Source organism: Cheilinus undulatus, linkage group 7 (assembly GCF_018320785.1).
Source record: "Cheilinus undulatus linkage group 7, ASM1832078v1, whole genome shotgun sequence".
Taxonomy (NCBI): domain Eukaryota; kingdom Metazoa; phylum Chordata; class Actinopteri; order Labriformes; family Labridae; genus Cheilinus; species Cheilinus undulatus.
Window position 1 is genome coordinate 22,099,374 of NC_054871.1, and position 15,070 is coordinate 22,114,443.

The 15,070-nt window shown below is 43.3% G+C and overlaps 1 protein-coding gene across 8 annotated transcripts in view; it reads right to left on the reverse strand.

Annotated features, from left to right (window-relative positions):
• The window catches only part of LOC121512845 (ephrin type-B receptor 3-like), a 75,207-nt gene that overhangs the window by 17,793 nt on the left and 42,344 nt on the right, over positions 1–15,070 (reverse strand). For 2 of the 8 annotated variants that reach the window (XM_041792345.1, XM_041792343.1), the window contains exons 3-10: positions 13,701–14,373; positions 8,318–8,473; positions 7,007–7,342; positions 4,714–4,850; positions 4,068–4,230; positions 3,539–3,647; positions 1,941–1,993; positions 1,626–1,748 (exon numbers count right to left, since the gene is read on the reverse strand). In XM_041792345.1, coding sequence (XP_041648279.1) covers positions 1,626–1,748; positions 1,941–1,993; positions 3,539–3,647; positions 4,068–4,230; positions 4,714–4,850; positions 7,007–7,342; positions 8,318–8,473; positions 13,701–14,373 — 1,750 coding nt within the window. Of the gene's footprint in view, positions 1–1,541; positions 1,761–1,940; positions 1,994–3,538; positions 3,648–4,067; positions 4,231–4,713; positions 4,851–7,006; positions 7,343–8,317; positions 8,474–13,700; positions 14,374–15,070 lie in introns of all 8 variants that reach the window. The other 6 variants (XM_041792344.1, XM_041792337.1, XM_041792342.1 and 3 more) reach the window with 5 other exon arrangements.

The window sequence follows — 15,070 nt, forward strand, 5'->3', positions numbered from 1 at the left end:
GTTGTACATGGTCTGCAACATTGCTTAGGTAGGTGGTACATGTCAAAGTAACATCCACATGGATGGCAAAATTTCCCAGCAGAAAACCGCCCAAAGCATCATATGGCCTCCGCCAGCTGGCCTTCTTCCCACAGTGCATCCTGGTGCCATGTGTTTCACAGGTAAGCGGAGCACACACACACACATGGCCATCTACGTGATATAAAAGAAAATGTGATTCGTCAGACCAGTCCACCTTCTTCTATTGTTCCGTGGTCCAGTTCTGAAGCTCACATGCCCATTGTTGGTACTTTCAGCGGTGGACAGCGGTTAGCACCCTGACTGGTCTGGGGCTATGCGGCCACAAATGCAACAACCAGCAATGCACTGTGTATTGTAACACTTTCCTATCAGAACCAGCATAACTTCTTTAGCAATTTGAGCTACAGTAGCTCATCGGTTGGATCAAACCACACAGGCCAGCCTTTGCTCCAATGAGCCCTGGCCGCCCATGACCCTGTTTCTGGTTCCCCACTGTTCCTTCCTTGGACCACTTTTGATAGATACTGACCACTGCAGACCAGGATCACCTCACCACAGCTGCAGTTTTGGAGGTGCTCTGACTCAGTCACCTAGTCATCACAATTTGTCCCTTGTCAAACTCACTTAAATCCCTACACTTGTCCATTCTTCTTGCTTCTAACACATCAACTTTGAGGACAAAAAGTTCACTTGTTGGGATATATATATCCCACCCACCAACAGGTGATGAAGAGATAATCAGTGCTATTCACTTCACCTTTCAGTGGTCATAATGTTTTGCCTGATTGGTGTATTTAACAATTCAAGAACCCTATCTTCAGCACATTTGGTAAGCCTTATATCCCCCCTGGTTCTCCAATGACAAATTATGGTCATTAACCAAGACTTAAGTCTTATAGAAAGACCTCAGCTATGGATGGTTGTAGAATTTCAAAATTGAAAATTGGGGAAATTCAGATGCAAATACTCAGAGAAACATCTTGAGTCTATCTGTCACGAAGGTTAAAAATGGGCTGCAAACAAGTGTGCCAAAAAATAATAAGGCTGGAAGAGATAACAAAAAAAAGCACATTTGCATTTGGAGAGGATTAAACTTCTCTAGAGGAACAAATCCTGTCTGTATGGAGATGTAGACTTGCATTGTCCAGACTCTGCTTACATTAAATTCAAGACCAACTTTTAATCAGTTAGAAATGAATGCTGATTCCAACTTATTTCAACCAAATGAATGTCCTCACACTGCATCCGTCTTGTTCCAGGATTGAGGTTTTTTTTAAGGATTTAGGTGGAATGATAAACCTGTAGAACAAAATGTTTAACATCTACTCCAAAATCAATGTAGGAGTGGTAGGACTGTGAGTCTAACTAACTAAAAGAGGACACACTAGTAATGTTTGAACATAGGAGAGTGCTGGAGATGTCTGTAAGACTAGGAAAAAAGGGGGGGGTTTCCTAAAAGGTGACGAGTGTGGGAGGGGTGGGAGCAAGGAGAGGGCTAGCGATGATTTGAGTGAAAGTACCGCTTGGTGTGAAGTCCTCTAACGGTATGGCCTGGAGGTGACTAGCAGTCTTCCCCCTGTAGCTCAGGAGCTTTGGTGGGTTACCTGCGCCAATGACCTCCTCGATCTTCACGCAGGACACGTCTATCTCCTTGGCAAACTCGCGCACTGCCTCATTGGGGTCCTCGTAGGTGAAGGGGTCAATGTAGACCTTCATTCCCGGCGTTACTATAGGGGATTCAGTGGCAAGAACAGGAAAGTGAATACATGCCATCAAACACAATTTCAACAACAGATTTCAGTATGGGACGCTCTGCTTTATTAGTAAAGAATATGTAATTTTCAGGTTGAGGCATAGGAAAACAGCACTTGGTGTTTGAAAAATGCTAAAAGGAAAGGCATCTTAGCAAAGAGACTTACTGTACTGCTGCAGTTTCTCTGTGTACTCAGACTCTGAGCCGTTTCTCTGCTTTCTGTAGAGAGAGATGAAAACAAAAACTTAGTCATGTGGACTCGACGCAGCAGGGTGCAAGTACTGGAAAGAACAAAGACACATGGAGAAAACAGATCCCTAATAATGTCTGCAAAAACGTAACCACAGTACAGTGTGGCTTGGTAAAGATGTCTCTGCTTTAGGAATACAAGGTAGATGAAGACTGGATCAATGCCTGTCGGTAAAATGATTCATACTTGGGGACTGCAACACAACTCTAAACAAAAGGATATCATCCCATTGTGTGAAGCAGCAAGAGAGAGATTCACCCGTGGTACCTCCAAAACTGAGCAGACGAGACAAAAGCAGACTCAAACTGCAAACTCAGCTGTCTCGCCGTATTTGCCCTGTAGACACCTAGTGCTCATTTTATTCAAACTGCTTATTTTCTTCTCCTGGACTTCACTCTAGCTATTTTGCCTTCCATTTTCAGCCTATAATTTTTATTTAACTTATGTTTCATAGTTTGTGTGTCCTCATGCATGTGTACAAAGATGATGACAGGGCAAGGGGGCTGGGATGTCGGAATTACATGTTAATGTGCTTCCTTTGTTGTCTAACCAGTAACCAGGGCAATAATACCCGATGGTGATTTGCATCTTATTTCAAATTCTAATTCTGATCCGGAATATGCTGTAGCTCTGTGTTGTGTATTATGACTATTTTCTCTGTCTACTGTGGCTGTCAAAGCAGTGGCTAAGCCAAGACCCTGAGAGAGACACAATGTAGTGGTGTGAAAATAGAAGAGAGGGTAGAGGCAGGAGGGAGCAGGAGAGGAGGGGAGCCAGGGAGATTATTATTCAGTCTAGTGTGACTGATGCCCACGCTTGTCAGCCACAGCCTGAACTGGCTTGTGGAGGGAACCCAGTGAGCGCCAGTCAGCGGTGGGTGCCAACCTTTCACACCTATATACGCACAAGCACTGCATTTTCAGCCTGACAAATGAGTGGTATAAGGATAAAAAAAGTGTGGTTAGACTCAGCTGAAGCAGTGTCAGACTTTCTGAAAGGTCTGAGCAGCCGCTCCCATCTTCCCACTCAATTGGGCCCAGCAGACAGGGGTGCATCTGGGGTTCTTTGTGGTCGGGAAACTGCACAGATGATTTTGAGTGCTGGGCCATGAGGGCAGGCCTATCAGGCCTAACAGCTGCTCCACCATGCTGTGTCCAGTGAGCAAAGTAGCATTTTGGCCAAAGCTTTTTACTACTCGCACATCCAGAATGCTAATCTGAAATTCACTGGCCTCACAGGTGGCACAGGCATCCGCAGAGGCTATTCTGGGGTGGTTTGGAGGACATGCAAACAAAGCTGACATTTGAAGGCATCTTTACTTTTTTAACTCAAAGGGAAATTTTTCCATGAGATGTTTTTGCAAGTCCTTGCTGTTAGAACAAATTCTTCGAGACAGACAAAAGTAAATGAGTCAGCGTAGAAATGTTTTACCAAGCTGTTTTTTGCAGTTGATCACGCTCGGTCTTTCACAAGTTTGGGCTTTTTGAGCAGCGGATTGGAAGTTATTTATTTACCTGAGGCAGACAATAGCTATGACCACAACTGCGATGATGAAGACCAAGATGGTGGTGGCTGATCCAACAATGAGTGGCAACTGCTCCTGCCATGGCTTTGGAGGGTCAGCTGAAGTAAAGACAGGAAAGTGGTCACTCAGGGAGCTTTAACTACATAAACCAATACCAGCTGCAAACCACTAATTTAAAATAGCATTCACTTCACATGCAAAACCATACACATGTGCTCTTTAGTGGTGATAGATGTTTTAAAATTTGTCTTCAATATGACAAGGCATATGTGCAGCAACATGAAGGCAGATTTCTCAACTGATGTCAAAGAAATGGAAGAGCCCACCAAACCAAAAGTCTATTAGGATTTCTGTTCTTTTGTCCCAGAAAATAGTCATAGTAGCTCCTCTGTCCATAAGCTTTTGAGCCCCAATTATGTTCATAAGCTTATGCAGCACTTTTAAAGAGGTATTGCTTCTAAGCTCCAAATATCCCAACATATCCCTAGGTAATGAAAGTACGTATTGGATTGACATACTTTGCAGGTTGGTGCTGAAGTCTGCTGGGCTGCTGTAACGGCCGTAACCGGCCACAGTTCGGGCACGGACCTGCACCACATAAGGAGTACCAGCCTTGAGACCTTCGATGCGGGCGTTGCTTCTTTGGGCAGTCATGGTGTGAGCAATGGCTTCACCCTGATCCTACAGAGAAAGAAACAGTCAGTAATCAAAAGAGCCATCACCAGATGTCTGGGACAATAGCCAGAAAGAGAGGGGAATTGAACAAGAGCAATTGTGCTTTAATCCGACAGGAGAAAGACAAAACAACAACAGTAGACATAAAGAGAGCCTTTATGTTCTTCCTGAGGCAGATCAAATCTCAAGTTTCTGGACACCATAGCAATTACAGAAAACTTTTTAATGTATGCAACTGGAAAAGAGCAGAAGGAGAAATGGTGCAGAAAAGGGCAGAGAATAATATAAATACAGGTGATTGAGAGGAAATGGAGAAAAAGCTAAGCAAGGGCAAAATGAGAGGATGATCACACAGGCTCAGATTCAAAACTTTTCTATGTGCAACCATGTGTTTATCGGCAGAAGCATTGCTTTCCACACTCAAAGAAACAGATTTAATAGAAACCATGCAATCATTGAAATTGGATCAAATTAGAGGAGTTGACTTACATTGCCACTCACCTTCTCATGGTATTTAATCTCATAATCCAGAATGATGCCGTTGGGTTTCTCTGGGGGTAGCCAGGACAGGCTCATGGTGCTCGCCGTGGCTGCCATCAGGTGGACTGTGGGCACTGCGGATGGAGCTACATAGTGGGGAAAATTGAAAAAAACTGTGTTTTTGATTGTTTTCTGTGTTATGTCTTTACAAATTCAAAGCCATTTGTTTATCTGCACAAGCCTAAATAAAAAAGTCTTAGCCTCTGGTCTTTATGAAAGCTTCACCCAGTCATTAGTATGCAGACCCATGCCTCATTAATGCTTGAATACTCCCTCCCTGAGATCTTTGGGGAGGGAGGAAAGTCTAATTCTCCTGTGATGAGAGAATCTAAATACAAAACTGATGGATAAATCTCTGGGACATTAAATTTCCTAAACTTAAGACCACATTGAAGCAAGTCTGAAAATAGATAGATACTAAAATGTATACAAAATGAACTGCTGCTCTATGAGAAATCATGTTTAATATACTTGACAAAAATGTTGAGTTGATGCTTAAGAAAATTTGTTCACTACTCAACTGCTATGCAATTTATATTATTTGCAAATTATGTAGAAGTATAAGACTGCATGCCTTGGTACTAGGACACAAACATTGCAGAAGAGCATAAAACACTGGCCCGCCACCCACCTGAGCTTTTTATGCTCTGTTCACATGTGCCTATTAATGGCAAAGTGCCATCTGCCTCCCTGTCTCCCTTTGCTCTTTTTAAGTTCAGGCTTGTTCCATACCTCTGACTCACCACCTCCCCGCTGTTTACACCAGCCCTTTGTTTCAGCTTTACTGTCTATCTCTGTCAGTATCTTCCCTTTAAAAGTAAAGTTGCATGTTTGTTTTTCTACTTGCACAACCACCCGCTTTCCATAAAACTTTAGACTCCAAACTATCCATCTGTATCTTTTCTTCAATCTTTTTAATCCCCACTTTTTATTCCTTTGATCCTCTCTCTTGCATTTACTTTCTTCTTCTGCTGTCTGTTTATGTCCAGACATCCTTCTGTTTCTCCCTCTATATGCTCCTCAAACCTTCCCTTTCCTCGTCTTCCCTCCCACGCCAGCTCCATCCACCAAGGCCCTCCCTGTCTCTTTTTTTCCTCTGAAGACAATGCTTCCTGGGCAGATCCCCTGGTTACTCCAGCCAGGGGATTAGGGGCCCTGCTCTGGGAGAAGACGTTGGAGTAACCATGGAGGTGGCCTCAGGGGCTTAGCACCGCCCTCGTATTTATTTAGATTCTTAAAAGGTGAATGCACATGCAGGGATGGTTTGGGGACTACACCAAGGGATAATCTGATCACAGTTGATGTGCTCTTGCCCCATCCTTTCCCCTCACCCCTCTCTTTCTCTGCAGCTGACTGACCCCAAGCACCCTGGATGGACAGCCGTCCCTGTCAGCTCAGTGCCCAGACCCTTCGTAAAACAATGAGCCCCTCACATGAGGCCCTGTAGGGTCTTTGGGCCCTAGACCCACAAACAGAAGGCATTTCTAAAACATCTTTCAGGAGCAGGAATTCAAGGCCAGAGGTTAGAAGGACAAGGCCAGAGAGAGAAGAGAGGGATGACGGGAGAGGGAGAAAGGGATAATCCTTGGTGTTGTTTAAGCCTGCAGATATAGCAAACTTAACATAGCCACTAAACACAGCCACGGCCTGAGAGGACCTCAACAAGCAGAACTCACAGAAGTGTAGCGAGCCCAGCAGTGGTTGGTAGACCTACTTAACCGTGACGCTAAAATGCCATTTTATTTTTGTATTAAAAGGCACACAACAATGATGTAGCTTACCATTACTGCGCAAAATCATTCTGCAGGGTTTCTGTACATGAAAATTTTAATCTCTGCAATGATTGCTACATTGGCCTAGTTACTGTTGTTGCTGTGGGCTGGAGGAGTGGTGGGTTGGAAGCAGTGGGCAGCTCAAATACTGAGGGTTCAACACTTTGAATACACACTGCCTCGCTATTGCTATTTGCAGCCGTGTTAGTACAGAGCATGCTGTGGGCGTGTGAAAAAGGTCTCTTTTTCTAAGCTCATTCAGAAGAATGTCTTCTTTCTCAATCCCTGTTCAAAGGGAATATATGTAACACACTCCTACATGCATTCAAGAAATTGATCTCTACTTCTGAAGCGCAGAAGGCATCATCTGTCATTTTTTTCCACTGTTTTCTAGCCTTTGACAGCTGGCAGCGCCTACAAGTTGAGTTCAGATCTCTGACATGCAGCCATGAGGCTGCAGCTTCACCTACCTGCTTGATTCGTGGTGATGTTCACTGTCGAGAACTGGGGTGTGTACGGGCTCTTGTTGGAGACACCATTCACTGCTTGGATCTCGAAGCTGTACTGAGTGTGGGCTTGTAGGTTACGGACTGCCACCCTGCGCTGGGTCAGGCCCAAGTGGCGCGGCGAGATGTCGACGTTGTCGTCGCACCTTGAGCACATCCCCCTCTCTGGCAGGCACTTCTTACAGATGACATTGTAAAAGATGTCTTCCCGGCCGCCTAGGTCACGTGGCTCACTCCATTCCAGTACGAGCGAGGTTTCATTCACGCTGGAGATGACACTGCGTGGTGCAGAGGGAACAGCTAAAAAAAATAGGAGAGGTAAAGCATGGATGAGATGAGGAAAATAGGTTTGGAATAGGAATGAATTTAATCTCCATGCACAATAGGTGTAAAGAAATTTGTCTTGTCGGTGGCACAGAGACACACTGACAATACTGAGAGATTCATATTGCAAAAGGCAGTTTACATACCATTATTCACACATGCATTAATTATTTCTCAGCTGCTATCAACACAATTGTGTGCTGTGGTATTGGTGAATATTTAATGCATTAACAAGACATATTTTCTTCCACATAACAAGAGATTGTAGCAGCAGTTCTCCAGAAAAAAAAAGAGGACAGGAGTTCAAATTTGAATTGCATGCTCATTCCCACTCTGCGAGTCTATGTGTGTAAACTGCTGGGGGGGAACGTGCAAGACAAACTATTGGCAGAGCCTTGGCAATTCTTATCCAATTACCGCTGCCTTATCTCTCGTTGCACTGAGGGAGAATCAGCCCCCCACCCCAGCAACACAAAAACAGATCTTCTTCTCTCTTCACTAGCGAATGAATTAGCTCCTGCGTGTGTGTTTTCTCTTAGCAAGTGCACTGCTGCTAGAAAAATTCCTGCACTGTCTATCTGTAAAGAGACAGCAGCATTGGGAACAAATAGGCCTTGTAGTGAGGCAGGCGGTGGAGGGGGATGGGTTAGGATGATAACATTTTGGGATAACGCCGGGAAAGCAAGCAGATTTGTTCTGTGTGGTGTGGTGGGAACACGCTCCTCAGAGCATTTATCACCAATTGAGGGCACAATTCAAGTCTGAGAAAACACATAAAATTGTTTTATTTCCTCCAATACATGTTATGACTGTCTAATTATGAGCTATAAAACCCATTTCAGTATTTTGACAAAGAAGACATGCAGAGGTCTGGATTTCTAAGAGAATTGCTATGATGTTTCGTTATTCATGAAGATGTGAGGCAGTAAAGCGCAATGAATCTGAACTTACTGGTGCAAGGGGAGTCTGGAGAATCAGTGTCAGAGCGGTAGTAACCGTTTCGACAGGAGCAGACACTTGATGCCCCTGAGCTGGCACGGCTGTTGGCTGGACATGGCAGGCAGAAGCCGTCTCCCTGTTTGGACTTGAAGGTGCCAGGGCTGCAAGCTTTTGAAAAAGAGGGAAAAACAGGGATAAACATATAAGTAAAGACGTTATCCGATGTTGGAGTTAAAGGAATGCACAGTATTTACAGTCACATTATCTGAATAGGCAGTAGGCGTTCATCTGGAGTTAAACATTTAGGTGTATTTGGCTTGTTTTTGTGGTCTGTGGTGCACATGATTTGTTCCCCCCCATTATGGAAAGTGTATTTGCAGCTAACCTAAATAGAAAAGGTTTCCTCAGCAGCATGTAGCTTTTAGCATAAACTCAAGCTCAAATGATAGACTATCACCCGCATAACACATACAACCCTTCTGGCATGCTGCTCACATCTGAATTCAGTCTCTTATAGAATGCACATGTAAATATAAACAGAGAGAATCACTTCAGACATGCTGATGTGTTTGCATACATGGTGCTGTGGAAACTGGGATGCGAGTTATTTCCGTACATGCACATCAGTACCATCAATAACATCCCTCATCCTGACTAAAGCCATTATTGAATCACTGGTGCCCATATTGATATTTTAATTTCAAAATGACAGTACCCTGAAGATTTCCCCGCCAGTTAATGCACCCTGTCATCACTTTATGACCAAAGAAGAGGGTTGGTTAAAGAAAATGAAGATAGTGATAATAGTGGAGGTGAAAGGAAAGTCAAACCAACCCTTTGCTTTAACTCGAAGGACAGACGTACTCTGTGCAAATCATGAACATCGTGCACTGTTTGTGCATTTCGGGCCACTAAGCCAGTGGATTTCAACAGGTGAGTCAGACCCAAAAGTGGGTCGTGAAGCTGTTTTTAGTGGGTCACAAGGGCGTACCTTAAAAAACTGTAGGACGAAGTCCATGATGTTCCTTGTATAGGAACATTACAGTGGCTAATGCTATGCCCAGTATCAGCGCCCTGGTAGTCGAGTGGTTAAGGCGCATGCCATACACGTAGGCAACCCGGGTTCGAATCTGGCCCATGGTACTATTTCCTGCATGTCTCTCCCTGCTCTCTTCCCTGTTTCCAACTCTATCCATTGTCCTATCCAATAGAGGCAAAAAGGCCAAAAATAAATCTTAAAAAAAAAAAAGATGTCAAGTATCAGAGTTACCACTCTAAATTTAATCTTTAAAGACCCCTGAATTTCACTAGTTCCAGGCTCGCTAGAGAAGCATCAGTAAGAGCTCTGAAGGCATGAATAGCATCATTAGAACAGCAAAACAAAGGACCTCCAGAGGGAAAGTAAAGTAAGTGGCTACAATTTATGGTTAAAAACTTAATTAACTTTTTGTAACCTGTGTCTCTTCTTGTATACGACAACGTTTTACTCAGAGGGTTAAGATACTGTCTGACAGTTTACAAAGAAAAAAAAAAATGCCCCAAAGTTGGAGATTTTGTTTGTGGCTCTGCTCTGATTAAGCAAATGTGTGCAGTCTTATGAAAAAAATAAAATGCCATTAATCCATCCAACCAGTGGAGAGGACCTAGTCAGGTCTTGGTTGACTGTACACTGAATGACAACAGATGGCTGAACGTCGTTCCAACTTCCAAGTGAGTTATGTGACTCAAAATTTTTGTCTGAATTGGCTGAAAATTGCACAGTATATATCTGGCAATAGGTGGCATTGTACACCCCAGTTAATCAAGTGTTAATTTTCACTATATAATTGTCCCCACGTATATGACAGATTGCTGTATTATGATGTGACAACATATCAAAATGTATTGGATTGTATAATGCTGTATCTTTTCCCTACCCTGACACTCATACACCATCATGTCTCTCAACTGAGTACTGTTCTTACTAATAAAATGCTCTCAAAGCACAATATGTCTGCATCCTTCTGATGCTCTTTTCCTATACGGACCTTTGTAGAACTATATTCAATGTTTTTTACATAAGCTGGTTCTTCTAGTGTTGATCACATGAAAACACTGCTAGCCTTTGTTAATGTCCTATCTCCATTTATAGCAACTGTTAGGCCGTTTATAACTCAGCTGATAAGTTGCAAATGCACTGGGAAACACTTACAGGGGCTCTGTGAACCACAACGCCATGGCAGGCTCCATATCTTTGATAAACAGTCTCGTTAAAAGATGAATGAGTTTGCCGCAGTGCTTAATAAAAAGACAGGAGCGGGCAAGACAGTCAAAGTTTACAGGGACCTGCTGATTGGCTGACCCACTAGTGCTTTAGCCCATCAAAGTCAAGGCCGCAGCTCTGTGTTTGTCCTCCTGAATGATAATCATCGCCACAGCTCCCACATTCGTTCTGTTGTGAAGAAAAAAACAAGGTTGGAGGTCAAATCTACAGCAGACTGCTTCCTGCTCCTGCTGTTGTCCAGTTTTTGAAAGGTCAATATTAGCACAATCGGCTAGTTAACTGGACCGTGTACATTAGCACTGAGTGTATTTGTTCTTCCACCATTAATCAGAGTCATCCACACCTCTGGCTAACAGAAGAAGCTGTTGATAAAGAGATAAGAAATGACCCTGAGTTCTACCAGGTGGGATAACCGCTTCTTGTATTTGGCATCCTGACCTATACAGGTTCATTTGAGTTCACACAGCAAAAGTAAACTAAAAAGCCAGTCCTCATCTGGCTGGGGATGTGAGTATTGGTTTTGAACATGTTAGCCTAATGAAGGATGTTGAGGGAAAAGCTTTTTTTTTCCAGTAAGGGGCTGAAAGTGCTGATCAATCACTTCCAGTGAGTAAAGGGGTCATCCTCTTTCTTTCATCCATTTTCCCCTTAGAGGGACGGCTGAAGAATGAGGAAGAAAGAGAGACAAGGGGCTGGAGAAAAAGGGAGGGAGAGGTGGAAGAGGTGGAGGCATTGAAAATGTTAATCCTGCAGGCGTTTTCCCCCCCGTTCCCCTCTCATTCCCCTGTGTCTTATCCTCTCATGCAGAACATAGAGCTTAAGGAACTGATTAGAATGTATGCTGAAATTGGAAAGTGTGGAGCATGAAGGGAAAAAGTAAAGACTATTGGGGTGAAAAATGCGCAGCAAATGACTGGAAAAGGAAAAAAAAAACCCTCATCAATTAATATTAATGCAGACATTCTTACAGTTACTCCAGTGGCGTATTAATGAGAGCAATGGATTCCAAATTAGGAAGGAGTGGGAGAAGGGGAGAAAGGCAATGGTGGTGGTAGGGGCGTGACAAAATATCAATATGGCAATATTTCGTTGTCTTTCTTGTCCGACGCAACTATAGACTTACTAGAACCATATAGATATTTTATTTTTTAAATTGTACGACTGGTAAATAGGGATGGGTATTGTTTGGGTTTTTTCCAACACTGGCCTGAATCAATACTTTTGAGAGGAAAAAAAGTGTGTTGAAAATTGGCGGAATTGGAAGACTAAACGCAGTCTGGGTATAAGGAACATCTGTCAGTCGAACATGGGAATTAGCAAAGGAAACTGGTGTAACTTAACACATAAATCAGACAACTTCCAGAGCAATTTTCTTGCCTTTCATTTGGGTAGTGAGGTATTGAAATGTATCGATATGCATTTTAATTTGGTCCAGTGGGTATCGGATGTTTTAGTTCCTGTACCATGACGGTAACTGATTTTGATTTTGATACTCATCCCAAGTGTTAAATGAGTTTTGGGCCAGTTTGACTCATCACATCACTATTTCATGAATCTTCATAGTGGCAACTATGTCATGTATGAGTAGAGTACCAGTGACAGTGGAATAAAAGACAAAGAAAAAGACTGATTTGATTCATTTTGCATTCTTTAGTTTAACAGATATTGTGATGTTTCATTATATGAAAGTCTTGCTATATGTTATTTATTGTAGAATCACTTTTTCATTGTATAGTTGATAATGTGGGCCAGGTAATGTATCAAAACATCATATTATGACTTGCCATGTGCTTTCCACCCCTAGCTGGTGAGACAGAAGTGGATATTCCACGTTCAACTAAAGATATAAATCAGAAAATATAAGCGCTATGGCAAGTACATGCAGTGGATTAAACTAGTTGGAGAGGTTGGACCTGAGAAGAGGTGAAGAGAGGCAGATTTATGGCTTGTGGTTTCCAGCGCAGCTTGATTAGAGAGCGTTTTATCAGGGCCCGCTCGCCACGGCTTTAACCTTGAGCTGCCAGGAACAAACAAATGACTTTTAACAATACACACCAGCCTCTAGATTTACCCTCAAATCTACACGCTCTGTCTTGAACTGCACACAAAGATATTCAGTGCACATTAAGGGCTTTATCAAAGGCCTGATCACCACTGTAACCAAAATGTCTTCCAACCTCATCACTCAAGAAGAATGAGCCTCCTGAACCCAGTCAGGCAAGGATGATGCACAAAACATACATAAACTGTCCATGCTCAGACACCTCCAACTCAACCCTCTAGATCAATATCCCTGCCAGCGCACCTGTCTACCGCTCATTCTGCCATCTCCTTTTGACCTGAGCCTAATTTTACGCCCCCGTACCCCTCAACACACACGCATTTTCCCATTTATCCTTCCCCATCCTCCTGCTGTCACCTGCACTCCATTTCAGCTGAGACCTTGCTGTTTAAATTCACCTTGCTCTCAACCTCTGTGAACCCGTCATGTTTTCCATCAGACCTGAAACCATCATAGAGCCTTGGAGCTTGCAGAGGAAAACAGCCTCCCCTGCATTTCCATTTATTTAGCAACCAGCTGCCAGGCAAAACTGAGGTCAGAGGGGTGAACAGTCACCTGCTGACACTGTCATCTAGTGTGTATTATTCTACCTTGTAGTGGTTGGATTAATGTGTCAAAGAATACAGGGCATATAAATAGCTCATAATAATGTGGCAGCAGGACAATCTAGTGATAGAGGCTGTAAGCTGTGGCCAAAACAATACCGATTCAATCTCATTGTGTCCACAACAGTCTTGAGTCTTGAGGCGTCCTTCAGCAACTACTGATATGTTGTATTACACTCCACATTGAAGCCTGTGATGCAATGCACCTTAAATGCAAATGTGACTTGTCTCAGCTGTAAAAAATGCAATAAATAATGAAGCGCTGAAGGGTAATCCCTTCAATCCCACCACCATTTTCAGAAAGGTAAGGAAGACAAACCCACTGATTTTCCCTTAGTCACTTTTGTGAACAAAATGCTAAAAAAACAAAAAAAATGCCTCTAAATTTCAATTCATCCACCATCACTGACTCTTGAGTCATAAACCCCTAGAATGACTAAAGGTATGTGTTGTGGAAACACTCACCTTGACATTGTGTATCCTTCATGGCTGGTTCAAAACCAGCTGAGCACGTGCAAGCCCCTACGGGAACCATCCACTCGCCATCTCCGTTGCAATAAAGCTTTAGTGGAACAGACACCTCCAGAGCATTGGGGACACATGTTCCAGGCGCAATGACCAAGGACGTTGCCTCAGCCCCAGTCGCTGTCTCTGGGAAAACTGCAAAATTGGCAATAGTGGTGGAACACTTCTTGTAAAAAACCCTTACCGAGATAAGGGACATACAAGCACCAAGGTCCTGGAAGGCCAAGTAGAACCCAGCTTTGGACAACGGCCCGAAACTTCTCACTTTCGTGTTTACTCGACCAGACTCGAGCATAGAAAAGCTCTCATCTGGGGCAATAGTGTCCACCTTCACATAAGGGTTCTCCATCCAGAAAGGACTGGTTGCTGTGGCCGAGTCTGAGTCCGACTCGTAGTAGAACAGGTTGAAGGTCTCTTTGCAGGAACCTGGGATGTTTGGAATGCTGTTGCAGTCACGTACTGTGAATTTCATCTCCACGTATACTCGTAGTACATCCTTTCGTGGGATAAAGTCACTACGTAGCCAGTTATTCTGGTTCATCTCTCGTACATTGCAGACTTGATAAGTCCGAATGGGGTTCATGGCGTCATCGTAGCCACTCACCTCTTCCCACTGAAAAACAAGAAAAGACACAAACATATTAGTTGTCATCTTTGACAGATTTAGTTCGACAAATGTCTTGACTGCCTCATTTCTGGCACAGTCATCCATCCATCCAATCCAGGTGCTTCTTACAACTTTCCTATAGGATACAGCATTACGGCAGACACAAGGTCAGCCCCTCTTCCATGTGGAGTCCCCCAGGCATCCATACTTGGCCCAATTGATTTTTCATTGTATATGCTCCCCCTGGGGTCCTTTTTTTTTAATATGACATTTCTTTTCCTTTCTATGCTGATGATTCACAGCTGTATTTACCACTCAAAGTTAGAGCTTTAAACCCCTTGGGCTGTCTCCTGGACTGTCTTAGAGACATTAAAGCCTGGGTGGCCTTTAATTGTCTAAAGCTCAAGAAGAGAAAAAGAGAGTTCTTGTTTTTGGACTCCATGGAGACTGCACTGGCCCCAGTACAGATCTGTCCCTTCTCGACACCTTTCTAAAAGGCCCATCTTTGGCTTTTATCCAAGGTTAAGTTTTTTTTTTTTTTTTTTTTTTTTTTTTTATCCTTCAATGATTTTGAGAAGGTTATGCAAGCTTTTATCACAGCTCACCTTGATTATTGTAATGCACTTTATTCTGGTGCCAGCCAAGCCTTTCTTAATTGTCCTTGGTGGCTCATCTTTTAACTGGTAAACGCAAATATGACCAC